This window comes from Anser brachyrhynchus (genome assembly GCF_964034855.1).
Source record: "Anser brachyrhynchus genome assembly, chromosome: 2".
Lineage (NCBI taxonomy): Eukaryota > Metazoa > Chordata > Aves > Anseriformes > Anatidae > Anser > Anser brachyrhynchus.
The window spans coordinates 98447728-98475162 of NC_137695.1; the positions used below are offsets into that span (position 1 = coordinate 98447728).

Below are 27435 nucleotides of genomic sequence, written 5' to 3' on the forward strand. Positions count from 1 at the left end.
CTAGGGAAACTTGGGAAACGTGAGAAAAAGCATGGAGAAGACAGTGAAGGACAACTAGAGGTGACAGAATATTTTATTAAAACAACCATAACAGCAATTACTAAACTCAGTAGATGTGTCCACTCTTTTCGATCCTGTCTCTTCCTGCTAGTAATTCCAGAGGAACTGGTGATGCTAGATAAATAATTGATGTCCAGGCAGAGGAAAATATAAAGGGGGAAACAACTTGAGCCAGTGAAGCATATAGTTATGGTCAGCAAAGATGAAAAGTAGTTTGCACCTGTAGTAATTGTCTTCTCAGATCTGCTTGAGCAAAGCGTTGCTTCTATAAATGGAATTCAGGGATGATTCTGAACGTGAGTCAAGTACTTAAGGGAAAAATCATAATGAGTTGCTTGAAGAGAAGATACAACTGCTAAAAGTACAAAGCTGCAGGCATGTAAGCTGTACATACTTCTGAGCCTCAAAGAGCTTTTACTGAGTACACCATGAACAACTGTTTCAGACTTACAGCAAAGATACACGTGCAGAGCCTGAGCCCATTGGAGGTTGTTTTTTTGACTTTAAACTTCCATTAAGGGGTTATTTGTATTAGCTATATCACTTGTTTGAAAATCATTTCAGAAAGACTGATATATTAGGAAAATTGTTTAACTTTGGAAATCAGTCTGCACGAACAGGTTACTTAGCACAATTAATTGGAAATTCTTTTGTTTTGGGAATGCACAAGAAAGTCCTAAATACATTTTCAGTCACAAAATTGAAATCACTAAAGACAATGAGTCAGCTTGCATGACAAAAAGATATTTGCACGTGCTTTACCAGTGTATTTGTATGTGCACAAATCTTCACTAGAGCGAAACTAAGGTCATGGCTTATATAAACTTACACTGTGCCTGTAGCATTGTTATTTTTTGTAGTGTGATAGCCTTGCCAAGGATCATGTCATGTTTAAAAGCAGTTAAGCCTGTTCACAACACTGCATGAAGAGACAAGTCTTAGCCGCTGAAACAGGAACTTAACTCTACCAAATTCAATGTCAGTCAGACAATCGACAACTTCAGCCTGATACAAAGCTCAGCTCTCAGAATTTATTTTCACACACCTCTAAGTCTCACCTGATTTTCAAACAAATGTAGACAACCTTAGGTAGGTAGAGTTGAGAAGCCCTTATGATGTAGCTGTATTTTCACATACAGAAGTCACAGAGAGGATGAAGAAATTCTTCAGGTGAATTGACATATGAGGGTTGCACTATACCCTCCTTCAACCACTCTGTCCTGACAAGCTTTAACTCAATACAAAGAGGTAACAAAATCTTTAAAAAGGTTGTTTTAGAAAGCTTTATTGAATACTTTTGAATTTGTTACAGCATCAGTGAATTACATTCAGTATTACCTTGCTTTACACTTTCCACCTAGTCTCATGTTATGCTTATAGGAACTCTTCATCACCATCCTACAGAACAGATACTTTGTAAGCATACATTAGTGTTGTTCAAACACGGTTGTGACCAGCCTGAAGACAGAGCTGCTTAGCCACACAACTGTACCGCAGTCAAAGGAAAACAGATCTCTTAACACTGTCATGCTGGCAAACCATACTGCTCTTCCAAAGGCTTTTTCTTTGTTACCTTGCTCCCCATGAAATGCACCCAAACAGATGCATTTCCATGCTATCGTGTTCTATTTTTCATCCCCAAATACTCACTAATTTTAGGCTTTTAGCAACTTTGATGGTAATGAATTTGTTCGTTTATTGTGAGATTGAGACAACTCACATTACATAGGTGATCAAAATTGTGTAGATAACGTCTTATTGTATAAATGTGAAAATCATTCTATATGGGATTCTTAACGCAACATTCTTATTTTTGAAGTTACTTGTATTAATTTCCTAGATACTTGGTATGTCTGCCTTGTGCAATTAACTTCCCTGTTGCCTTATTTGTTAAATCCACAGTGGCAAATGCAATATTTCTTCCTTGCTTCAAAATCTGAGCTGTAATCAGTACCTCTTCTCCAATCTTAGCAGCTGAAGTATATCTTCAATGAAGAACAAAATGAACAGGTAAGAGTCTGTACAAAGCACAAATCCAAGAACATTCCTGCCTTTTAGATCATTGTGAAGGGAATTAGCAAAAATAAGTAATAGGCACATCTCCCTGTAACTGCCTGCTTGAAAATCCCTGCTGCTTCAAGTCCTCAAGTCCCTCCTAAGTACTGCAGTGGTAGTTCAGTACAACAGTTCCCTGAAAACAGAGGATAGGAAGAAGCCCATCTCTTGGTTCTGACAAAAAGTCCTTTTTGGAACAGAAACAACAGTGTACCAAAGATCTCAGTTACAAGTTCAGCTCCAAGTCCTATTCCAGCCACCGCTGGCTTCCTACGGCCTTTCCAAACCAGTCTGGCTGGTTGAGCTGCAGGATGTCTCTGGAACAAATGCTCCAGAAGGTCATTTCTGTATGGAACCTAATTGTAGGTTAACTGCTTCTCAGACCCTGGCCAGAGAAAAGTCATGGAAATTTGGGAGGCTTTCAAACCTTCCTGGTTTAACTCTGTTTCCATTCATTACACAACTTTTTGTTTTCTTTACGCGAGTGGGTGGGTGTGCTCTGACAACTCTCTCCGGGGAGTAAGAAATTATTCCACCACAAAAAGCCTGAAAAGGAGCAGGAGGGATGTGATCCAACCATGGTCTGAGGTAAGGGAACAATACTCAAACGTCAGAATTACACAGGAGAATGTGTAAGTGCTGGACATATACCTTCATCAACCAGATCATTTTTATGCATGACACCACGTCAGAAGTATGTCAGTCATGCCCACGGCCGATGTAGCACAAGCCCTGTTAGTTGGCAGGGGGCAGGGTTTCAGTCTCGTTTCATTCTCGGAGGCTGCTAATCCCCTCGTGATTTAAATAAACAAGTAAATACCCTGTTTCTCCCTGTTCTTTCCATTACTGAAATAGCTTCCTCATGACAAATTTTTTTAAAAAGAGCCTTCCCCCAAAGGAAAAAAACCTCTAGTATAGCAATACCTGATATCCAACATCAACTGCTCACTGAAAGCAGCAGTCTGAAGCAATAGCTACAGCCTTGTTTAACCCAGATAATGTTTCCTAACTGTTATGCTACTCGATTATTTTGGATCACCTCCAGAGAGGGTATTTACTTGAGATTTTAGCTCTTATATAATTAGGTACGCATTTTTGATAGGGTAAATAATTAAAATCCGGGCCTCTCATGCTGCTGCAGGGCAAAAAACATATGAGCATTTCAAGTTTCCATTTACAGCCGTTTTCAGGTTGTCACAGAGACAATGGAAAGCTCAAGTAGATGCTCCAGTCCCAGCCTATCAGTGGAGAAATCAAAAAGTGCTGGGGGGAAAGGAATACATCTGGTAAAGATACACAGATCACTCCCCACACCCTTTTAACAATTTTTTTAGGCAGTTTTGATGAGGAGCTACTTCTCCAAGATTTTTAATGCTCAGTGTTAGTTATTCCAAGTAGGATTACTTCAGTTCCAAGCAGTCACAGTCTCTTCACTGAAAGTAATGAACCAAAGCTGACAAGCTGTAACAGCGTGATCAAAGGTTTCAGGATTTTTTCTTAAAGGCACTTTTTAAAAACTACATTACAGGAAGAACTATTCTCAGTCTTTAAAGGGTCTAGAGTAAAGGAATGTTCCTCTAGTGAGAAATTTACTCAATCTGTAATTTACCCTCCGTATGAACAGAGCTAAAATGTTTCTTGTTTTAATCTTTTATGGACTAATACTATAAAAGGGTTTATAGAAAGCTGCTTGGCCTACATTTTGTTGTTTGAGAACACTTTATATCTTCACAAGCAAAGAAATAAGTTGAGCCTGTTGTATAAAACTAAAATTTACTGCCTAACATCCCTTTAACATTCAGTGAATGAGTGGATAACATCTCTTAAACACACATAGGAAATAAAAGCTTGGAGGAAACTCCAACTCCAATTTTGCAGCCTGGCAATATTGTCAAATAAGCTCCCCCTCATCCCCTACGTAATTTCTCAAAGCAAGACTTCTGAAACCAAAGACAACACCTTTTTAAAGCCTGTACTGTAACACAGAAGGGAAGTATAACAGAGTGAAAACCCTGTCAGGGGAAGAGAAGTTAGCATGTTCTGGCAAACACGGTGGATGATACCTACGTGATGTTCATGTCCACGCTGACCCCTGGCGCTGCTCTTTCCGTGTGCAGCAACGCTGCTGTTGATACCACATCCACGAGAGTGGCTGTCAAGCCTCCGTGTAATGTGCCACCTCTGTTGGTATGTTCTTCCTCTACTTTCAATTCACATACAACTTTTCCCGGGGTTGCAGAAAGGAGTTTTATCTGTATAAACAAAAGAGGAATAAAGAGTTTACTGACAACAGCACCAACTCCAGATGCTGCCCTGAATCAAGTTGAAAGTAAATCCTGTTTCAATTTTGGACTTGTGAGACAAATTGGAAGATGAAAAATGTACTAATTTAACTGTCGCATTAGACGTTTCCATAAATTTTGACCAGAAGATTGCTCCCTTAGAAAAATTTGCATTTCTAGTACAGATAAATATTTAAACCGACAATTTAACAAAACTTCAATACTTGCTATGCTCTCGGGAATTGCCTAGGAGACAGCATTCTGCTTTAATTTTCTTTTGCTTTAATCTGTGACTGAAAAGCCAGATTAGAGGGAACACTAAACTGCTTTGTACCATAGTTGTGAAGGCGTATTTGTTAGCTGTCAAAATGGAAACAAGACTGAGAGTAGTTCATTAATCTTTATACCAGAGCAACCTCAGTAAAAACCTGTACTTTGGAAGGAGCACTGGAAAAGATAATCAGATTGGCCTCCCTGAACTGAAATTTGTATTCCTGGACAGAATTATACAATGCTGTGTCACACCATATTACAGCACCGTGACTTGTATATACACTTTTATTCTAGCCCAGAGGTGTTACATAGAAAATTACAGTACATCTGTGCTACTGTGCTTCCCCATGTAATCAGCAAAAGCTGGATTTTTGAGACCAAGAAGTTACTACATTTCAGTATTTTCAATCATTTAATTCAAGTTGCTTCAGCTACTAGTACTATACTCAAAATCTGAAGGCATATGCAGAACTGGGATAAGCACAATATATATATATTTATATCTTTACTCTTGCAGCTAATACTTTGAAGTACCTCTAGACTGCCACAAGTGAAATGTGGACATATTTATTATAATTCCTACCATTTTTTTCTATTTTTTTTCACCAAATTCTGTGTAGATTTTTTTAAAAACTTAAATGTTTCCATACCGTATCAACCAGACTGACTTATTCTCTATAATCTTAAAATATATTAAGACTGAAATGTCTCCTATTTCACTACTGTTTATGAACAATGTGATAATAAAAGCTCAATTCCAGCTAAAATCCCTTTCTGGTAGAACAAAGTTTTTGCAAAATTTTTAAAGAAATGATACCAAGATAAATGGTAATGGAGTACTCAGTCCAATTTCAAATAGAGAAAAATGGAATTAAGTAGACAGGACATCACTGAGGCAGCACCCTAGCATGAAAACAACACCCTGACCAATGAAGATCCCAAGCCCTAGGTCAGCCATGCTGTGAAGCAGTAACTGGAGGCCTGTATTTCAGACAGAATTTGTGATAATGGTCTTTTGCTGATCCTTGACACTGGGAGCAGAAGGCTTCCACTACCTTTAGAGAGTGCTCTAATCCACCAGCAAGGCAAGGAAAGCATCTGGTCTCTGCCGTTGCTCTGATCTAGCACTCACTGCCTTCTCCCCTTGACAGAAATAGTTTGGTATTTGAACACTTACGCAGTTAGAGCTGCTGTTTGTACTTCTCAAAGTCCCCTGTGCCTGTCCCCCCACACGTCTCAGTGAGCGGCACACTGCTCTGGCTTCCAGCTACAACTGCGATGCACTACTTCTTCGGAGAACGGGCTTTAAAACCCATAGGCATAAAGCCCCATGTGGATACCTCATTAGAATTAAACCAGAAACTCAGTCTGATGCTAGAGCTGGAAAGTTTCAGCCTAAAATCTGTCTTCTTCAGAATAGGGAAAATCTCAACTCATACTGTAGTCACGGCAAGAAAGGTTTTGTGCATCTCCCAGTGCAGCGGCAGATACTTTAAATCAGAACAAAACTTTTATTTTTATTAGGATTGCATTCCTACTATCACATTTCTGGAAGTGGATTGCAGAAAAAGTTAAAACGTCAAAATTATCAAAGCAAGGTAAGAAGCCTACCTTCCAAGACTCACTTCCTTCAAAAAGTTATCTTTTTGACCCAAAATACTGCATTCGTTCTCCACATAATGAGATTTTAAGGTGAGAGGTGAGCAAAGTTATCATGGTGAAGAGGTCACTAAGAACTGATCAGACTCTATAACTACGGGACTCTTGTAATGACTCATATATGACTGGTACATCTTGGGAAAACAAGACAAGAAAAGTCACCACAAAAATAGCTGCTTTCTTTAAATGTGTGGGATCACAGAGCTATTAGGCAAAACGTAAATTTTGAAGTGGCTGGTTTTCTTAGATATACTTACTGCCTCTCTGCACGTCACGGGTATGTAAATAAAGAGAAATCAGGGCACCAAAAGCAGGATCCTGGCACTGCAAAATTTAGTGAGGAGCCTCATAGTGCCTCATAGGAAAACCCTACGCAACCCAAAGGCTGCAAGACCCAAGAAGGCACGGCAACGTCCCTTTAGCTCGGTTTTTGGATCATTAGATAGCGCTACATCGGAGCTACACCGCTCAAACACATTCCTCCACAGCAGGCCGTGCTGGAAACCCGCAGCGCTTGTACTTTCAGTCGGACTCCAAGGTGAAGCTGTCGATACGGGCTCCTTTTTGCTTCCAAGCAGGGATCAGCGACACGTTTTACCCCGCAATCTCACAGCCCTGAAGGTTATCGTGGCCGTGGGTTATTACGAAGGGAGAAACACCCTCCTCTCGCCCCCTCACAGCGCCGGGCCCCGCAGTACCTTGCGGAGCACCCTGTCGAAGCCCTGCGACTCCACCATGTACTTTATGGCTCCCCGCAAGCCCTCCGCCGCCACGCCGCCCGTCATGCCGCCCGCCGCCGCCGCTCGTCCCCGGCCCGGAACGGCTCCCTCCGCTTCCGCCCGCCCCGTCCCGCCCCGTCGTGCCCGGCCGAGCCATGGAGGCGGCGGCGGCGGAGGAAGGGGGGACCGCGATGGAGACGGAGGAGACGGAGCGGAGGAAGGCGCTGTGCGCCCAGTTCGCCGCCATCACGGGCTGCAGCGCGGCGGTGGCGTGCGGCGCCCTGGACGGCCACGACTGGCACCTGGAGGTACCGGGGGGACGGGACGGGATGGGACGGGACGGGGGGAGCCGCGGCCCCTTCCCTCAGCTCTGCCCCTGTGCTTCAGAGGGCGCTGAACGCCTACTTCGAGCCGCCGCTGGAGGACGAGGACGATGGAGGCAGGGAGCCGCCGCCACGCGTGGACCCGGGGGGCTGGTGAGTGCCCGACCCCCGGCTGCCCGTCCCCGAGGTGCCCGGCTCGTCTTGTGGTGCCTGGGTTATATTTCCCTAAATAAAATCGCCCCCTGCACGCACACCTCGCAGGGTGTCCCTGCAGAAGTCAGGGTCAAAGCCCCCGTGCCTCGCATAGACCGACTGCACACCCATAGGGCTTGCTGAGATGAGGCCTGAGGGAAGGTTTTTTTTTCTGGAGGTTTATTTATTTTGTGCTTCCACGTTACGCAGAAGAGCCCCTGTGGGCTTTGTGGCTATGAGTAAGCTGTGTTTGGTAACAGCACGCATGTTTTTTCTTCGTAGAGCTGTGTGTATGGAAAAAGCAAGCCTACCAAATGTTAATGCTGGTCCCTAGGCAGTCCACACCGAGCCAGAACACGTCTGTATCAAACTGGCAGTGCCTTTTTATTTTCTTCCCTTTGGCTTTGCCCTGCAGCTTCTGCCTTCATCTGGGGCATGCAGGATGTGTCGGGAGGGAGGTGATGGAGGCCTCTGAGGCAAGGGAAGGTGGTTTCAGGCCTGCTCGTGTTCTGCTGCCCAGTGTTGGGCCTTCCCAGTGTGCTTTAAGCGAGCCCTTGCCCAACCATCTTGCCATTGGTATTGGCAGCTTAAAGGCTGACTTACAGAAGTGTCCTAGGGCGATGATTGCAAAACTTTCAGGTCTGGTCTTGGGAGAAGCCTGGAGGCGGAGTTGTGGTACGCTATAAGGCAAAGGGGGGCTTGCGGCGGTGCCTGTCACCTACAGACAGGTGCCTGGCGTGTTGGCCTTCAGGAGGTGAGGCATGTAGGAGTGAAGAAATGGTATTTTTTAATTGCTAGAGAGGAGCTGCAGCATCTTATCTGTCTGCACTGCCTCTAGCACGACCTCTGCACTGCTGCTCGTAAACAGTGATAACCCAGCTGATAAAGAACAGTTATGTATTCAATACTGGAATACTATCATTGGTGTCAGTACTAGGCAATTTAATTTTCTCTAGGATTCCTATTTTTAAAATTTTTCTAACAGAAAATGCCTCCTCCCACCCCATCCTTAATACACCAGTGGGTATTAAGTGGATAAGGAATTGCTTCACTTGCTTTTTCTGCACCTCTTGGTGTCCACGCAGACTTTTGTACTTCATCTCATCGTTATTCAGGTTACCGTATGAATATGAAATGTGACCATGAAAATTTTGAAAGATAACCTATCTAAATAGCCCTTATCTCCCTCTCCTTTGTATGCCTTCCTTTTTGTGTTCCGTGTATATCACGTGTGGCAGTGGAGTCTTTGTTTGTTCAGCATGAAATTAAAAAAACAATGCTACTTTCTAGGGAATAGATATGCTTTGTTTCAAGGCCTTATTTCCATGTAAGTGTATAAATTCTGTGTTTAAAAACAAAACTCCAGTATCCCAACTTTGCTAAAATAGTCCTAGCTATACTATTGAACGTATTTTGTTTTAGATTCTCCTTTACTGAAGGAACTCACATCAGGCCACGCTTTGGAGGAGTTGGGTTCCCTTTAGTGACGTGGTCCCCAAACAGTGGCTAGATTAGGCACTCACAATGTGGCAATGCTATTCAGTCTTCATCAAGTCAACAGGGTACATAGGGCCCCGTGTTTTTGAGGTGGGATTTGGGGGTGAATATTCCCAAAGAAAATGATTGTCAGTTTGTCAGAGTAAGTTTGCACATGTATGTCCCAGGGGGGCTTAAAAATTTCAACTGGTTATGAAGATGGGCACATGAAAGCAAGTCATGGCAGCAGTTCTTTGTTTCTAATATAATGGAGAGTGTTTACAAAACTAATATATACAGACTGCCTCTGGTAGGGCAAAAGAGTTGAATTGCTCAAGTGCATTGGATTACATTGGTTGCCATCAGATTAACTTAAATCAGAATGGTAAATGTTATTTTATGTATATGAGGAGGAGGAGGAAGACACCCTTACTTCTCCTATATACTAAGGCTCTATGTGATTGAGGTCTGTATGTTTTAGTTACTGCGCTTCTTCTAAATTGCAGTAAGAGTTCAATGTATGTTAACTTATTTGTTGGGAACGTTTTACATAGCCACCTGTAAGTTGTAATGGATGTAAAACATTGTACTTTCAAAGTAGTTGCAGGAAGAACAGTATTATGCATGTTGACAAACACGTGACTATCTTTTTAGTATTGACCTCACAGCAGATGCTACTACTAGTAATGTCAGTGACGCTGGTGCAGACTCAAGGCAACAAGATGATGACAGCAGCTTCTTACTGATAACCTGGAACATTGATGGGCTGGACGGCAGAAATCTACAAGAGCGAGCTAGAGGCGTCTGTTCTTACCTGGCATTGTAAGCATAGCTTCATCTTTGTAGTGTCGTGTACTCAGTTTTAAAGCAGAAAGTGAGCTTCTCATTCTAGATGCTTAATTTGGGCACGAAGATTTTTGTACCTAAAAAATGTCTTAAGTAATGCAGTACCCTTACAAATCCTAAATAGCTGAATAAAAGTTGATAATACTAGTTGGAAGAGGTCTGAACCTGCACAACGTTTCAAGGGTTACAGGTAGTGCAAGAACTGCTTTAAAAATCTTTTTGTAATGAACAATATTGTTTACATCAAGATGCACTCCTACCTCAAGAGCATACTTCATGCTTCCCACCCATACACAAAAAGAGGATGAAACTGCAAGAAACTTGTTTGTTTCATTCCAGTAATAGGAGTAACTTAATTCTAGAGCAAACTGTTTGAAAGGTCAGTAAGGTTTTTTGTTTGTTTTGTTATTTGAAAAATGTCTCTCTTGCCATTACTGTTATTTGTCTATAAAAAATAGCAATGTGCAAATTGAGATAAAAGCAGTAGAATCTGTGATCACCTGTTATACTCGCACTGTTGGAAGCTTCACATTAATGTATTTATTAGCAATTTAATAATTACATAAAGTGGTGTATCTTCATACAGTAATTTATCAATGTTAATTAAACTGATTTCAACAAAATTTATTCTTCTAAAACCAGCAGAAAACCCTTAACTAAATCAAATTTCACTTGATTTTTATTAATCTGAGGTGACTTTATTTTTCTTCTGTAAATAAGGCCTTAGGTTTGTCCTTCACCTGCTTAGAGCAGCAGTGTAGCAAAAATTTACAGGGATAGCTGTAAAGTTGCATCTAAATGGGCACTTTCAGGACTGCTACCCCACATGAACTGTTCCTGATGGAACAGCTCTAAGGAATAAAGGAGCTTGGCATTGATGAAATTGGATGAAATGAATGGCAGGTTAGCTGAGGAGTATTTGTTATAAGGGCATGAGGTGGGGGTTAGAATTTCCTGGAAATCTCAGATGTTGCAGAACATGTTCCAAAGCTGCTTTTCAGCTGTTTAAATTAAATTCCTCGCATATGTGGTATTTGAAACCTGTGCATTCGTTTGCAAGATCAAGATATAAGTCATGCATCTTATTACCATGCCAGTACTGTACCCATAATTATTATTGTTTCATGCCTTCAGCATTGGTGGTATGTCTCTGTGCTACTAAATACGGTGGATAAGGTTTTTTCTTCCTTTTTTTTTTTTTAAACAAGGTCTCAAAAATACGTAGGAAGATGAGGAAAAAATGCACCTGAAATCCCTGACCCTGTTCTGTTTGACATCAGAGTGTAACAATATTACCTTTCAGTAGTTAATTTAAAAATTTGTCTTGCTGATTTCAGATACAGTCCAGATGTCGTGTTTTTACAGGAGGTCATCTTACCATATCTTTGTATTCTACAGAGTAGAGTAGCCAGTTACACTGTTATTCCAGGTAAGAAGTAAGCCTCAATTTCTTAAGACAGAAGCTAGACAAAGTAAGCACCATTTGTAGCAGCTGAAAAGAGGAAGTTGAAGAAGGAAGGACTTAAAATACTTCCTTTGTTTTGATACCAGCATGTAGTTTGATGCAAATTATCCCTATGAAAAGCTCGATTGACTGGTTGTTTCCTTTGTATTTTTTCTGCATTTTGAAGGAGTGATAGCAAGATTAGCGAAAGGAAGTGCTATAGATAAGTAGTTTGCTGCACATTTGGATTAAAAAATCCAAAAAATTCACACCCACATTAAGAAAATTTTAATTAATGATTTTGTATATCTTACAAATTATTCTCCCAGATCATAGTAAAGAGATCTATTTGAGATCTTTATCTTCATGCTACGTCAGAAGATAACTGACCTTTTCTTTCCCTGTTCCTCTTTAGGTAATATAGATGGCTATTTCACTGTCATTCTGTTGAAGAAATCAAGAGTGAAATTACTAAAACAAGAGATAATACGTTTTCCAACAACGTCCATGATGAGGAACCTTTTGGTTGTGCATGTGAGTCAGTCATTACGTCCTGCAGCTGCATGTCTGTCTTCAAAGCAAAAAAATCACAGGAAAGGCTGGACTGGCCTTACTCAAACATATGACCTGAGTTGCATTTAATGCTAACAAAATTAAATCATTAAGTTACTGCTCACGCTTTGTTTTCCAGTCTTTTAACTTCTGAAAATGAACTGGAAGCCTACTATCCTTGTATAAGTCATTTTTCTCCAATTTAAAATTAGTATTAACCAGCACTCTGTCATTCAGTAATTTACTTTGTGATTACTTTTTGTCTTTGAACTTCGTATCCTGGTGTGGAAAGTAACATTGCTCTTTTGTTTCATGCACAGGTGAGCATATCTGGTAATGAACTTTGCCTTATGACTTCTCATCTGGAGAGCACTAAAGATCACTCCAAGGAGCGTGTGAAGCAACTGCAAATAGTGTTAAACAAAATGCAGGAGGAGTCTGAGTCCACCACTGTTATATTTGGAGGGGATACAAACCTCAGAGACAGCGAGGTAATCAGAGATAAGCAACCTGGTTATTCTGAGGTGTTTTGGCAATATCTTCTCAGACTTTTCTGTTGTCTTTATGAGAAATGAACTGCACAGCAGAGATCTGCAAATTCTTCTTAGTCATGCTTTTTTGCTTAGTCATGTTTCAAGAGTAAGAAGCTGAGGCATTGCTATGCTGAGGCTTTTGTTAGAGCTGTAGCACAAAATGCTTAATTCTCAATATGTGTTTCTGAGTAGGCACAGGGGTAGTTAATGAAGTTTCAGCTTTCAAAGCCTATTCTGATTTTGAGATCCTGATCTTTATTTCTTTGACTCTCAGATTCTCAGGGAGTTAATGCTAATAAAATCGTTGAAAGAAAAGGGTGCTCTGGTGAAATAGATTTGGGGATTTGAAAATGCATCCTCCGTCATGGAGACATTCAAGATGAGAAGCTGTTTTTGGCTGCTGATCTTAAAAGTGAAAACTGTACATTATTAGGAAAGGTGAGGGTTTCATCCTTCCCTAATAGAGAAATTCTATTGCAGCGAGCTGAAATGACCTTGTTTCGGAGAACATGGTGTTGACCCCCATACCTCAAAATTTCAGAAACAAGCACCTGTTTTGTAACATATTTTGGATGTACAAAGTATGACAGAAATTGGTCGCGCTGTAGAGTCTTCTGAGAAATACCACAATTTAGAAATGCCTCTAATATATTTGTTTTTCACAGCTGATGTTTTGCAGGTGAAAAAAAAAAAGATATTTTGACAACACAGTTCTGTTTTCTCTCCTCAGGTTACTAAGCTGGGTGGCTTACCTAACAACGTCATGGATATGTGGGAGTTTTTGGGTAAACCTCAACACTGCCGCTATACCTGGGACACAAGCTCCAATACTAACCTGGGCATAGCGAGTAAATGCAAGTTGCGCTTTGATCGTGTTTACATTCGGCCTGCAGCAGAAGGAGGAAATATTATTCCACGAAGTATGGACTTGATTGGATTAGAAAAACTAGACTGTGGCACGTTCCCTAGTGATCACTGGGGTCTTTTGTGTAACTTTGATGTGATATTATAAGAAAGAAAAAGGATTGTATTGTTCGGTTTTAAGGGTTTTGTTCGTGTTTTACCAAAATTTTACTGTCTGAATTTAAGTAGGAAATATTTAAATTTTCAACCATAGCGAATTCTCTGCTTTTGAATTTTGCTGGAATGTCTTCATTTAATGCCAGGTTTCCTTTTTCCTTACTGTATTCATCTGTTCTTGAATCATGTTTTTAAACATTTGTTTTTAACAAAAACACATTCCAGTCTTAAAACAGGAGGAAAAAGATAAATAAAATTCCTAAATCACTAGGTGATTTACAAGGCGCTTTTATTTTGTCATGTAACATAATCTCATAATAAATGCTGCTTCTTTTTGAAAATACTGTTATTATGACTGTTTTGTTTGTTTTGTAACTATTTCCGTTACCCTTTACAACAGTGTATTTTGTGGGGTGTTTTTTATTAGCTTTTTAAGTTTGTATTGTAAATAGGTTTGTACCCCTTCAGGCAAGACAATAAGGGAGCTGTGGAAAGAATGGGTAGATTCTCACAAACTAAGGGTTTCTTAAGCAAGAATTAAACAAATATTGAACAGATTTAAGAACAATGTGCCTTCCATATGATATGAAAAGGCTGTATGTAATAAGGTGTGTGGAATTTGTACGCTTGGGATGTACACACATATATACCTTGCTTTATGTTTATTAACCTTGATATGAGTTGCAGGTTAAAAGATACTATCTTTCCTGTGAGCTTCTAAAAACAGAATGCTCTTAGAAAAGCAGCTCAAGGTCTAACTGACTTTGCAGAAGATAAACAGGCTTTCTTTCTCAAAGAACATTGTAACCAGTCTCGTGGAACCTATCATTTTATAGATGTGCAAAGTACCAAGTGGTATCATACCAAGCTGAATTAAAATGAGAAGTCTCACTCCTAAATTTCAAGCATGAAGTTCAGTGCACAGGCATGGAGAGGAAGCCCAGACAACCCCTGTCAATGGTACAAAGTACACCAAATGCCTGTACTAACATACGGCGTTCTTAATTACAAACAATATTTATTATCTATATATATATTTGTCTATAAACATACATTTTTTTTTCCTTGAGTCTTGAGGACTTTTCACAATATAGGACAGTGGAAAGTGAATCTGCTGGTTCCTACCCTGAAATAGTCAGGATCTTTAACCAATTCCATCCCAAGAATGGAAAGGCCTGAGGTACATGTGTTTTTCCATTGATTCACGAGAGGTGACCTTACCAAACAAGCAGATAAACCTCAGGATGTTAATTCAGAGAAATCAGCCGCAGAAATCTCACTCTACATTCATTTATGTAAATGTCAAACCCCACATTCCTCTTACTAAAGGCGAAAGAGGCCCTTGTCTTTTGGAAAGGGTGTCTGAATCCTCATGTCTTGATCGGTCTCAGTGTATGCTTGTATTTTATAATTGAGTTTCGAAATCGAGGAGGAAGTAACTTTTTTTTAAACCACTGTTGGGCCCGTGATCTCTTTGTTCTACTCCCAAATAAATAATTCTATTAAAAAAGTGAAAAATAGATGCCAGGATTTACCTTCCTTGTTTAAAGTGGGCCTGGTCCAGTCATGCCTTTAGATGTGCTGCATGTCCCTTTCTTCCTCACTAAAAGCAAAGAAATGTCATGAAGTTTGTTTTCACCATGTACATCTCCTCCCCATGCCTGGTAGCAACAGCTGAAGGATTCATGGGGAAGGTGATAGTAACTTTCCTAAAGTTCTTGGGGAAGGTAAAAGTGCAACAAACTCATGCTTTGACAAAATAAACACTGTTTTATGTCGCATCCTGCATTATGGCTAGCTTATGTGGCTGCATCTTCCCAACACTATTGGAAGATAAGGAAAAAGTGGCTGATGGTTGGGATATGTTTTTAATTTGGGAAAGAAAGAAGGAAAAACTGGGGGCTCAGAGCAGCATGTGACGAAGCGCCATGCCTAAACTCCAGATTCATCTTTAACGTTGAGTATCTGCCTCCTCTTTTGATCAGCAGTCTTTCTTAGCCTCTGAAATAGTGAGTGGGGACATAGTATTTTTATTAGGAACAAGCAGAGACAAAATGCTCTAAGGGCCAATTCATTTTTCTAATTACAAAGATGGGCAAGAAGAAGACTTTATTCAGTATAATTAGTGGTTAATCATTCTTTCAGAATGAGGAAATTATGCTTACAGCCTTTAAAACTCTTCTTGAATTACAGTAAAAATAATCAGACAAAAAATTAAGATGACGTAAATGCTGCATGTTTCACTGACTATTGAATGTGAAGCACTACATATTTAATTAAATACGCTTTGAACCATTAGTAAGTACCCAAATTACTGACAATCAAGGGCAGTAAGAGCCCTTACATCAATTTGCCTCTTAATTTAATCAGTGATGTAAAAGGTAAAATATCTGCTGAATATGGCAACTAAAACTTGTAAGAAAACCGAACATAATTATTTAAAAGGGTAGAAACAGCAAAGCAAAAATAAGGAAACGATTTCTTGGGGTACAACTTACAATTTAGTTTCTTTTCCTGTTTCAGTGACATGATACTGTGGCATCCATACAATCCAAAGGACTTGCACAAACACGCAAATGTGAGACAACGCAGTAAGTATCTCCTATTGGTAATCAACAACACTGGATGCGGAGGAAATCAGGAAGTCATGTGCTATTGGAAGCACTATTTTATTAGTACTTTGATGTAGATACTAAGATTATTTCTTTTTCTGAGGGTAGAGCCAGTCTTAAACATAGCCACAATAAAAGGGCTAGAAATTAGTAAAAAAAAAAAAAAAAAAAACAACAAAAAAAACCCATAGAATTAAAGAAATGTTAAACTTCTAGGGAAGTAAATAATAAATGGATGGATTTCCCAGGGTTTGTGTTTACTAAGAGTACAATTAAGATTAATTAATGAAGATGCATAAAAAACACCTTTTTATTTCTTGGAGACCAGGCATGGTGTGGAACATCAGCTCAAAGATGATGCAAAGCCACCGGTGTAACGCTGCCATTTTGGTAACAGCAGAGAAAAGAGGAGGGTCAAATGGGTGTTGGAGAATATAGGGACCCCAAGTGATGATAACACAAGCACAATTGAGGGCAGGTCAGACAGAAGCTTTATCCCTACTTTTATCTTTATTTATATATCCATGGACATAAATTGTGAAGCTTTATCCCTACTTTTATCTTTATTTATATATCCATGGACATAAATTGACCTTCTAACACAAACTGTTACCGTAAAACTATAGCTTTGACTAAGGAAAGGATGGGAGTGCAGGGTGCCTCAGGCCAGGGCTTCCCTGCCAGCAGCACCAGGATGCTCAGAGGGGCCATTAGGTGGTGGTGGTGGGCAGCACAAGTCAGAGGCAGGCTCCAAAAAGCCTCCGGATATCCAGCAGTGAGATGACAATTTCAGAGGGCTTGGGTCAGACGAAATGAATGGACTTACTGTGGAAAGGCAGCTGGAAGTAACCAGGTGGACATTTAACTGGTAGGCTATGTTTTGAAGCTTTGGTGGTCTTCAAATAGCATTGCAGCACACTCAAACTATTATTTCATCAGTTTTAAGCCTACTAATTCATCAGCTATGAAAGGCAAGAACTGGCTTAGCAAGAGAACACCATCTCAGCCTCAGCCATCTGCAGCAAAGCTGCTTTCTCAGCCTGTTCCTCCACTTCATAGCGTTTCTGGAGCTTGCAGACTAAGTGAACACCAGGTGCTGCTGATGAGCTTCTCGCCTCTGACACCTTAGCATTTGCATGGCACTGACACATGGAACTCTGCCCTGTTTGTTCAGTGGAGAAGGAAATCCGTGTGTAAGGATTTCAAGGGCGCTGGAGCAGCTACTGCTGTGCAGAGAAAGGGAACAGCGGGGCCGCTGCTGCTCTCATCCTTTCCCTCCTGCTTTCTCCATTAGAATAATTGTTAGGAATTCACATCGTTCTTTTCACTTCAAATATGCACACTTCAGCCCCTGTAAGTTGGCCTAGACATATGCAAATCACAGAAACGGAGGAATCAAAATTGCCATGACAATGTAGTATGAAAAAACATTAAAAATGTAAACAGATGATTCCTTTAGGCACCTTCATATATATACAAAAGTAATCCAGTGTTATAGTTCAGAGATTTAATTCCTTGCCTTACACAGCAAGCACTTGAGTTATGGGCTCCCTGTACGAAAAAATAAAAATAAAAAATGAGTAGCTTCAGGAAATGTCATATTGCTAAAAAGTATGGGTAACATGGGAATCAGAAGGAAAGTATAAAGATGAGGTAAAAACTGCTGTATGCTGTAGAGATGACATTTTTACATCTTTAGAACACTTTTCTTTTATACACCATTCTGTAACACCTGCAAAATACCATTTTCCTGAGTCAAGCGTTGGCAATTCATTAGAGACGAAGCAGAACATGGCAACACATGGGTATTGCTAACAGGTGGAACAGAGGATTTGAGGACATTGACAGGCTGGCGGTGCAAATTAGCACAAAACCTTCACAATTAAAGTTTGAAATTCACAACTTCCCGTGTTTTATTTCACTTGAAGATGAAATTGTGTGCTTGAAACTTTGCCAAGACCAACAAAGATAAACCACTTTCTATGAAAAGAGAAAGGTGTATTTCCAAATGGAAATAGGCCAATTATTCTGGAGCGCAGTTGTAAGAACCAAAGAAATGCACGAACCGTTTCTGCATGTTCTGCCTGCAAACATACCATAGTCACTCAGCAGAAAATGTGAATGAGGCAACTAGGACAGAGCAAAATCGGAGACAGAAAAGCCTAATATTTTATTGAAAAGCTGTGTACAGGTACTTTTAAGGTGGCTTCAGATGGAGGTACTTGTTAGCATGTGGGGTTTCACCTGCTGAGCAGCATGGAGTCTCCAGCACAAAGTTTTTATGAAAATTGGTAAATTTATGAAAAGTGGAAAGAGGATGTGTAGATCTAGGTGCTCATCACAGAGTTGTTTACCCGTTCTGGGGAGAACATGGACATTGAATGAAGTGCAAGGTCTCAGATTTCATTGCAAGGAAGGGGAGTTTATCAGATCTGAAAGGTCAGGCTAGCAAAGAAAGTAACTTTATATGGTAGGTTTTTACTAATAAATTTCGTGTTACAGTTACTTGCAATCTAATTTGCCAGGCCAGAGGATGTATCAGATTATCTAACTCTCAATATACTACAGGATCAAGAGGAAGTACAAATCATCAGAGGATCCAATAATTCTGTTTCCATTGAACAGCTTTTTAGGGAGTATCTTTGGTTGAGACTTTTCAGATAAACTAGTTTGAAAACAAAGCTGTACTTTCTATAATGTGGATTTCTCGGTGTCCTTTTAGTCTGGTAGGAGCTTGGTAGCTTTTCTTCTATCTGCCTGAGGTCCACTGAGCTACTTACACTTTACTCCTTCAAATCCCAGGGCTTTGCAGCTCAGTTTATAAAATACTGTAGTTTTCTCCGTTGACTGGCTGAAATAAAATAGTCTATGATGCATGAACAAGTTGAAATGAAATAGTAATATCCTTAGCAGTGAAAACTGGATTGGTAATACAATAATTGATCAGATTTATTGCCATCTCCTTGAGCTAGCCTGCTGAAACAGCCTGCTATTTTATTTAATCTCATATCAGAGGAATTACTGGCTAGTAATCCATTGTTAAACATCACGTAGAATGATGGATGAAAATGTCAGCTTTTCCAACTTCATCAATTCGTACCTCATTAGCACATATTATTTATGATTCTCATAACAGGACCTGCAGGGATCTTCGTGGGAAATGGAGACATCTGCTGTTGTTGAAATGAGATGAGATATACTGTAGCTTATGAGGTAATAACTGTATGTAATAATACTTCCCCACAGTATTGATTGTCCTTACCATTACAAATGAATTGAGTGCCTTGGCTTCCCTTACAGTTCTTCCTTCTATATATTTTGCTGTTAATAATTCAGTGAAAAATATTAAAAAGCTCATAAGAGACTAGTTACAAATTACTTTTAAGACAATAAGGGGGGAGAGGGGGAAGAGTCTTTGATTGTAAGGTAGCAAGAAACACTTTACAGCTCTGTTGCTGTTTGCTGAGGACTTTGGCCACTTTTTCCCCCTCAGTCCCCATACAGACAAATCGACATATTTGTCCAGCTATAGCAGAGTTACATTTTAAGGATACTTTCTGTTGCATGCTGCCTCAAAGACAAATGAAAACAAACCTTGACTCGTGGCCTTAGCACAGCTGATGGTGCAGCAGCAATCATGGTCACAATGTCAACTGCTGCCTCGGTTATACTGCAGTTGAAAGTCATTTTATGTTTTAGCTCATAGACATCAATAAAGGAAAATGAGTAATAAATGGCTGCCTAGAGTAGAAAGGACTAGATCATATTTCAGATGAAAATGAAGATGCAATGTGGCTTTTATTTGCCTGTGGAATTTCCATTAGCTGCATCCCTGACGGGAGGGAGGTGGATCAGTAGTCAGCTGGCCATAGAAAACAGCAGCCAATGCAAAAGGAAAAGTGCCATATTCTAGTCTTAATCAGGTAATGTTCATTACACCAGACCAATGACGCATGTGTAAGCTGGTCAGCTAGGGGCACTCCTAATTCCTGCTTCTATCCGAGGCCTTAGCACAGTATACTCACAATTTTTTATTGTTGTTGTTTACAGCCATAAAAAACCTTAAGTGTTCATCTTCCTTATTCTTGTTACAGATAATCCATAACTGGGAACTTTCTCTCAAGACTACTTTATTCACTCAGAAATTTTAAGAAACTGCCGTATAAAAACTTTTTCCCTGCTTAATAAGAATGTGCTGGTACCTTTTGTGGTTATTCTTCTTGAAGCTTGACTGAACGATTTATTGCGTATCATTCAGTAAGTCCTTGGAGAGTATTAGTGTCCTCTTACAAGCATTTCTGGGTTTCTTTGAATGAAGATGACTACTAGCTGTGAAGAGAAAACATTTTCTATGAGCTTAAGTCTTTCACTGACTGTTTTTCTTGTATTGGGTAGGCCTAGCCAGCAGCTGCATCAATATCATCAATGCAAGTGGCCTGGGCTGGGCTCCGATCCTTTCTTCCTACTGCAAGGAGAGATACTACATCCATTTTACAGTATGTGCCCTGCCTAGCCTTTAATTTCCCCCCCAAAAATTGCAGAGTGTCTCGCTCTTTCTCTCTTTTTTCTCTCTCTCTCACACACACATCAATCACATCTTGTCTTGAAACATCCATATAGGTTGGCATCTTCCTATAATAATGTCTCTTGTCATAAATACAATGTCTTAATCAACAATATTTTTGTACATGATCGCTGTGATTTCAATACATTTTGAGATATACAATTCTTCTGTGTGGGATAGTACATTCATTTTTATCTGCCTGTGAATGGTTCCTGGAAAATTGTACTTCGGTAGATTCAGTCTTTTTTGGAAAAAGAGGTATAAAAAATATTTTTAGTTTTTCTTCATTGTTACGATGGAATGCAGATTACACATATAAATGATTTGTGATAATTTACAAAACTGCTTTATCTACCTACATTTATAAGTGTTGCAGCTCATGCAGTTTTCATCAAAGTTGCTCTCCGTATGTACCACAGAATTACTTACAAGTGCTTCTGCTTTCTTATTCATATTCTCATCCTTATTCTGTTTGTTACTTTTTTTTTTTTTTTGGTAGGGTTAGTTTAATCCACAATGGGAGTTGTTATTTTTTCTGTGTGTGTGTTTAATGTATGTTTCTATCAGGTAAATGCACTTCCTATGATAAAATCCAATGGTTTATAATGACTTTTTGTAGTTACGTATACATTGTAGAATATTTTCTAACAGAAAGTCATCATCAATCTTTAATTATCTTTGCCAAATTCATGTACTACTTCTACTTTCCCTCAAGTAGCCATTTTAGAGGGATCAGGATACTTGTCATTGAAGACGAAGGAAACTTCAGTGTTCAAATTCCATGACTCAACCCAGTGCTGTAAACAAAGGTAGCTCCATTTTCACTTTGGTATACCACAACACCCATCTTTAAAGGACTGTTTTAAATAAAATCTCTAAGAAAAGTCAAATAGTCCTGACTTTCACTAAACCAGATGGGTAGTCTTTGTCCAATGTCACCACTTCAAGACAGCACAGTACAACGAGAGCATAGACCGCCTCCCATTGAGAACTTTTAGGAAACCTTTGAAATAATGTTATGGACATTATATATGTTATGAAATAATTTTGCCACAAAGTCACGAGTGACACATCTGGAGAGGAAGTTATGGATACCTCTGAAGCACGCCCTATGAAACCACTGTCACCTGTACAGAACTAACGTATATAGCTTCTGTCATGAAAATATTCTGAATATCAGGTGTGCAATAAGTGAAAACCTGGTAATGCATAACTTGGCAGAGGCCTTGCCATTGGCACAAGCCTAGAGAAGGACTCAACTGAGGACGTCTTCTTTATGACCCAGCATCTGCTGCAACAGGAGACCAGGTAAGTGCTGGGTTACTTTTCCTCAGTAGTAATGCAGAACAAATACTTTCTAGGTCATAATGTTTGCTGCAAGAAAGTCTCGTGAAAATGCTGTATGCGTCCAGTCCTGGCATGCAATGTAAGTTTTAAGTATTGCTTTTCTGCTCTTGTCTTTCAAAACCTGTTTGATGGTTCCCGGTTGCTAAGACACTGGTAATATAGTCTGGCCAAGTTTATAAGATGTTTATAAAAATGCTTGTAATTGTAGCAGTCTAAAAGCCTTGGCTGTTACTGTAAGTACCACTCTTGGACTAAATCTGGTAACGCTTTTCAAAATAAACATTTTAAGCAGGCCTTGTGGTGGAGTGTATCATTCTGATTAATTTATGCAACAACGTGACAGCCTTTTTAATTGATAGTGATTAGTGAACTTTCTAAATCTGTAAAGCATCAGAAGGTTTAAACTTCCATTAAATACCATTCTATTTTTACCGCACAACTCCCATTTAACAGAAAAGGCAATACATCAGCCTGCAGCTGCTGATGCTGCAAACACCAAATAAAGGGCTTCTATTCCACCTAAAGTGCAGTAGGAGTGTTTCACCACATCATTTTTTATCTGGTCTGTTCCAAATAGGAAGAGAAAACTAAGAATATTTATCAGAGCATTATCTAGAGATCAACAATCTACCTCTTGTTTTAAAATCTGGACATAGACTTATCCTAATATCAAAGATTTAAGCAAGCACTGGCAGTCTGAATGGAGGAGTCAGGACATAATTGACCTCATGAGTTTCCTGGCCTGTTCCTCCAAGTATTTTACTCTAAAATTATATTTGTTTCCATCCTCTACTTCAAACTAAAAAATAAAAATTAACAACAACAACAAAAACCTATTCATTTTGTTCTTGCAGATTGTTCTGCAAATTTGAATGTTTTGACGATACCAACCTGAGTGAATCTGAAGATCAGAAAATACTTCATTCATACCAACAGCATGTACAAAATTGTCTACCTGAGCCCAGCTTTCAAGTCTTGAAGAGTTAATCTTTTGCGGCAACAGCTACTCTTGATAGGAGCAGCTGACTCCTCAAGGAAGTTGCAAAACTTAAGAAGATACATATGACAACATGTTTAAAATGTAACTCAAATTTCTGAGATTTCTTATAAAGCAACAGGACTGAGGAGGCAGCCTTAAAATTGGCAGAAGGACATCCTGGAGACACATTTTCACATGGTAAGTGAAAGCCTGTAAGGCCCTGTGCAGGGCAGCCCTTGTGACAAAAGCAGGATGAATAAGCTACCTATAATCAGAACTGTGTCACAGGAGGTTGCCTGCAGACAGACAAACAGAGAGGAGCATCCAAAGGAAGAAATCAGATAAAATTGAAGTGTCATAGACACCTCCAACTAGAATTTGACCTAGTAAGTTAGTAATAGGAAACCATCACTCCTCAAACTATTTTTTTTTTGGGGGGGGAAGGCATTTCAGTTTTGTCAAGATTACTGCATTATAAAATATTTGTACTACACAATATAAATGACCCTACCTATTAATAAATCTCTGGGAAGATATGCAAAAATTGAATTACATTAAATAGAAAAGTTCCAACAGAAAATTAGGCATAATTAATGGGAATACCTATATAAAACAGGGACAGAGGAAAAAGGATGTCCTCTCCATTGATCACTTTGAGGATTAATTGTTGACTTGTTCTAAGGACATACCAACTATTACTGGTTTTATCAGGATGATTTCAGAGAATATGAAATCCGTGTAACTATGAATATGTATTGCTAGGAAATAATTACACTGAGCACATACATCTGTTTAAATAGTATAGTTTTGAAGGCTAAAAGATAGAGCTCAAAACATAATAGACAACAAAGGTTCTTAAACTCTTTCAGTAAGACAGATAGACAGATAGATAGATAGACAATATTGTTTTGACAATATTCATATATTTGGTTCACAGTGCCCAGGAGAAGCCACATTGAAAGTGAGAGATCCATTCAGAACAGCAATACCATGGAGATGCAGGAAATTATTTTTCAGATCTCATTCACATAATTAACGAAATGAGTAGAGGTACACAGTGAACAAGTGTTCTGGTCCTCTCCATTTGCCAACATAAGTAAGGTCTCCATGGGTATCACAGCACTGCCTTCTGGCTTTCACAGACTTTCAGAGGTTTTCACTATTAATCAGGAATGTAAATATGAAGTTATATTGCTGAATCTTTTAAACAACATATTATAGATAGAAAATAGAAACACGTTTTTGCTCACAAGACAAAATCTCTAAACAAACAAAAACAAACAAAAAGAAGTAAAATAGATTCCCTTTTCTGGGCAGAAGAATTGGGCAGACCCATTAATTGGAAATAGTCCAGTGGAACAAAACACCCTACAACAATTCCCCAAAATCTACTCTTTGACACTGTTGTAACAAACACTTTTCAACACTTACTGTGCCAACCTTGTTCAGGTGTTCAAAGGATTTTTAATTACAGTTCTCATAGCTTGCAAAGCTGCCCAAATGAGCAAGCTTGCTCTTTTCGTCTGGCAGCCCAACTACTCTTCTACCCACCTCCATATTGTAGCATATGTTTAATTAAAGCAGGTTCAAATAATGGAGAGAGGAGATAAAAATCTCCTTCCCACAAATTAGTGAGGGAAACATGATTAAGTAGGTACCTCACAAGATGAAGAAAACTATCTGTTTTGTTCCTCAGTTGCACAGTGAACTGGGTGTCTGTGGGTAGGTGTTGTCTGTGGCGAAATGTTGGGCAGTATGAATAGCTGTGTGTATTAGCCTCATGAAATGCTTTGGAGAGAGGTGAGCTGTTGAAGGAAGATCAGCAAAAGGAAAACTACAGCAGATAAGGGCACAGAGAGATGCAGAGAGGAGTTCTGGCTTGTTCTGCTGTTGGAGTAGCAATTGCCCCAGATATTTGCCAGATAGTAATAATGTTTCTTCATAATGATGAAGAGGATAGCGATGACTAGTGTAATCACAAAACAGTCATATCCTGTAGTTTATTCTGAAGCTTACTTATTGAAGCAAGTGTGAGGATGGAAAACATCAGCAAAAAAAATAGGACTTCTTCCAACAGAATTTCGAGTGCAACTTGAACTTGCACAGAAGTTAACAATGATTAATCAAGAGCTGTCATACTGCTTTTGAAAGTAAAAATAAGAACCCAATGTTTCTGCACTGTAGTCTACATTCATTTTTGATACATACAGGGATCCATATAATTACGCAAAGTAATGTTTTAGAGAAAAGTGTAGATATCAAAATAAATTAAAAGAGACATAGATAGTATGTGAAATAATTCTAAAGTATCTTTAATTACTATTCCCAGATGGTTTCTTTTACTGCCTCAGACTACAAATAGTATCCACCTAACAGCTGGGTTCAGAAGGGTTATCGCATATTTCTGAAAGCTAAAAAAGCTCAACAAGTGCTGAATACCAGTGCTAAACATAAATTACTTTGTGATAAAAAGCTATGCAAATGAATAGAAAATTTAGCAATGATCATAACTTCTTTTTCTACTGCTGAAAAGTGAGGAAGAGGTCTCTCAATGAGTTGCAGAACAAAATAGTAAGGACAGCAGTTCAGGAGTTCTTACAAATATTTAAACTGATTACAAGGTACATCTAAGCTTCTTTATCTGGGTACTTATGGTTCTTTGATCATTCAGTTTAGCTGATAGAAAAGGGAGCAAAACGGAATTTGAGAGATGATGCTGATGCACAGTAGCAAATATTTAAAGCACAGTTCTAGAAAACAAAGTCTGGAGTCACCTCTACTGACCTTAGGGAGTATAATAAAGCAGACTTTCTGCAGAATCTCAAGATTTCTCTCTTCAACAGGCTGTGCTGTAATTTAAAAACAAACAAACAACAAACAACAACAACATACAAACAAACTCAAAAACAAAGTGTAGTGCATTAAAGCTTGAGAGGAAAGTTGTCACCTGCAGTTTGGATTCCTACAAGAGTTTAAGTAGACATTTGGTGAGCTGCAAGGTCTTTATATATTCTCATCAGATAAGATGAACTAAAAAACTGTTTGCTAATCAGTAGTTGAAAAATTGTTAGAGTTTTTGCAGTTGCTTTTCAGGTTGCTCCTGGCAGTAGGGCAGTTACATGGAACTTGTTGGTGTCATGCACACCTCACAGTGCTTATCAAAGAAGAGTCTGAAAACCTGCTCATGTCTGTAGGGGAGATGACTCTTGAGTTAGTGACAACTTCACTTGCACCCACAACACTGAACTCATAACGTTCAAATGTAGTTCAGTGCCCCCATAATCTATTAATTCTTTCTCTTTTTAGTTTGTGAGAAGTTACTGAGCTGTTCACAGATTCACAGATTCACAGATTTCTCTAGGTTGGAAGAGACCTCAAGATCATCGAGTCCAACCTCCGACCTAACACTAAGTACTCCACTAAACCATATCCCTAAGCTCTACATCTAAACGTCTTTTAAAGACCTCCAGGGATGGTGACTCCACCACCTCCCTGGGCAGCCTGTTCCAATGCTTAATAACCCTTTCGGTAAAGAAGTACTTCCTAACATCCAACCTAAAACTCCCCTGTCGCAACTTTAGCCCATTCCCCCTCGTCCTGTCACTAGGCACGTGGGAGAATAGACCAACCCCCACCTCTCTACAGCCTCCTTTCAGGTAACTGTAGAGAGCGATGAGGTCGCCCCTGAGCCTCCTCTTCTCCAGGCTGAACAAGCCCAGCTCCCTCAGCCGCTCCTCGTAAGACTTGTTCTCCAGACCCCTCACCAGCTTGGTCGCCCTTCTCTGGACTCGCTCGAGCACGTCCATGTCCTTCCTGTAGCGAGGGGAACGTCCATGTCCTTCCTGTTGTCCCATACAAGATGTCTGAAATCCATCTAGGGAAATAAAAGCTTTATAGACACTACTTTAGTCTGCCTTACTCATTTAGGTTTCAACACACATCATATAAAACCATATAAAAGGATTTTTCCCCCTAATACCATCTCCAAGTTATATCAATGTCTTTTGAACTCTAGTGGCTAGGATAAGAAAAAAGATGAAGCCATGAGATACTTTGTGAACTCCCTACTCATTTTGAAACATCACAGCCCCAGGATTCCTACTTCAAGAGCGTATGTTGCCAAGCAGTGATTTGCACATGAATGTCTCAATGATTACTTGGCAAAGCTATTAAGTGGCTAAAAAAACATGGAGAAATAGCAGCCAATAATGACAATGCTTCCATTCAACTTTGTTTGGTTCAAAAGATGTGATGTGACAACAAAATGCAAATTCTATTTTTGTACATTGCCCAGTCAAGAGAAGCTGATCTCTCACAGCCTAACTCCTTTAGTCCATTCCACATGGGTCAGGACTTTGGATATGGACATGGTAGAAAAGTTTCCAAAACTCTGAGTAGTTTTAAACCTGACTTTGATTTATCCCTGATTTTATGATGGATTGATTGCTGACTCTCTTTCAGATCCATTTTGCTTTAAATCTACATGTTCCAAACATAGA

General features: G+C 39.5%; 2 protein-coding genes across 2 annotated transcripts; one reads left to right on the forward strand and one right to left on the reverse strand.

The window, feature by feature from the left end:
• Nucleotides 1-1329: 1329 nt before the first annotated feature.
• ACOT13 (acyl-CoA thioesterase 13) lies at nucleotides 1330-7161 on the reverse strand. The gene is made up of 3 exons (XM_080579047.1): nucleotides 7028-7161; nucleotides 4183-4367; nucleotides 1330-2045 (listed from the first exon to the last, which is right to left on the reverse strand). Exons 1-3 carry the CDS (start codon nucleotides 7112-7114, stop codon nucleotides 1889-1891), a joined length of 429 nt encoding a protein of 142 aa, XP_080435173.1. The 5' UTR covers nucleotides 7115-7161; the 3' UTR covers nucleotides 1330-1888.
• Nucleotides 7155-13775, forward strand: TDP2 (tyrosyl-DNA phosphodiesterase 2). The gene is made up of 7 exons (XM_080579045.1): nucleotides 7155-7356; nucleotides 7436-7524; nucleotides 9694-9861; nucleotides 11223-11314; nucleotides 11745-11863; nucleotides 12202-12372; nucleotides 13145-13775. The coding sequence occupies exons 1-7, from the start codon at nucleotides 7204-7206 to the stop codon at nucleotides 13424-13426; spliced, it is 1074 nt and encodes a 357-aa protein (XP_080435171.1). The 5' UTR covers nucleotides 7155-7203; the 3' UTR covers nucleotides 13427-13775.
• Nucleotides 13776-27435: the final 13660 nt, after the last annotated feature.

Bases quoted from the DNA above. Each gene is read 5' to 3' on its own strand.
- ACOT13 (XM_080579047.1), bottom strand. From the start codon at position 7,114: ATGACGGGCGGCGTGGCGGCGGAGGGCTTGCGGGGAGCCATAAAGTAC. The intron at 4,368-7,027 runs GTACTGCGGGGC...TTGTTTATACAG, and splicing joins TCGACAGGGTGCTCCGCAAG to ATAAAACTCCTTTCTGCAAC. The intron at 2,046-4,182 runs GTAGGTATCATC...TCTTCATTGAAG, and splicing joins AGCGTGGACATGAACATCAC to ATATACTTCAGCTGCTAAGA.
- TDP2 (XM_080579045.1), top strand. From the start codon at position 7,204: ATGGAGGCGGCGGCGGCGGAGGAAGGGGGGACCGCGATGGAGACGGAG. The intron at 7,357-7,435 runs GTACCGGGGGGA...CCTGTGCTTCAG, and splicing joins GCCACGACTGGCACCTGGAG to AGGGCGCTGAACGCCTACTT. The intron at 12,373-13,144 runs GTAATCAGAGAT...TTCTCTCCTCAG, and splicing joins CAAACCTCAGAGACAGCGAG to GTTACTAAGCTGGGTGGCTT.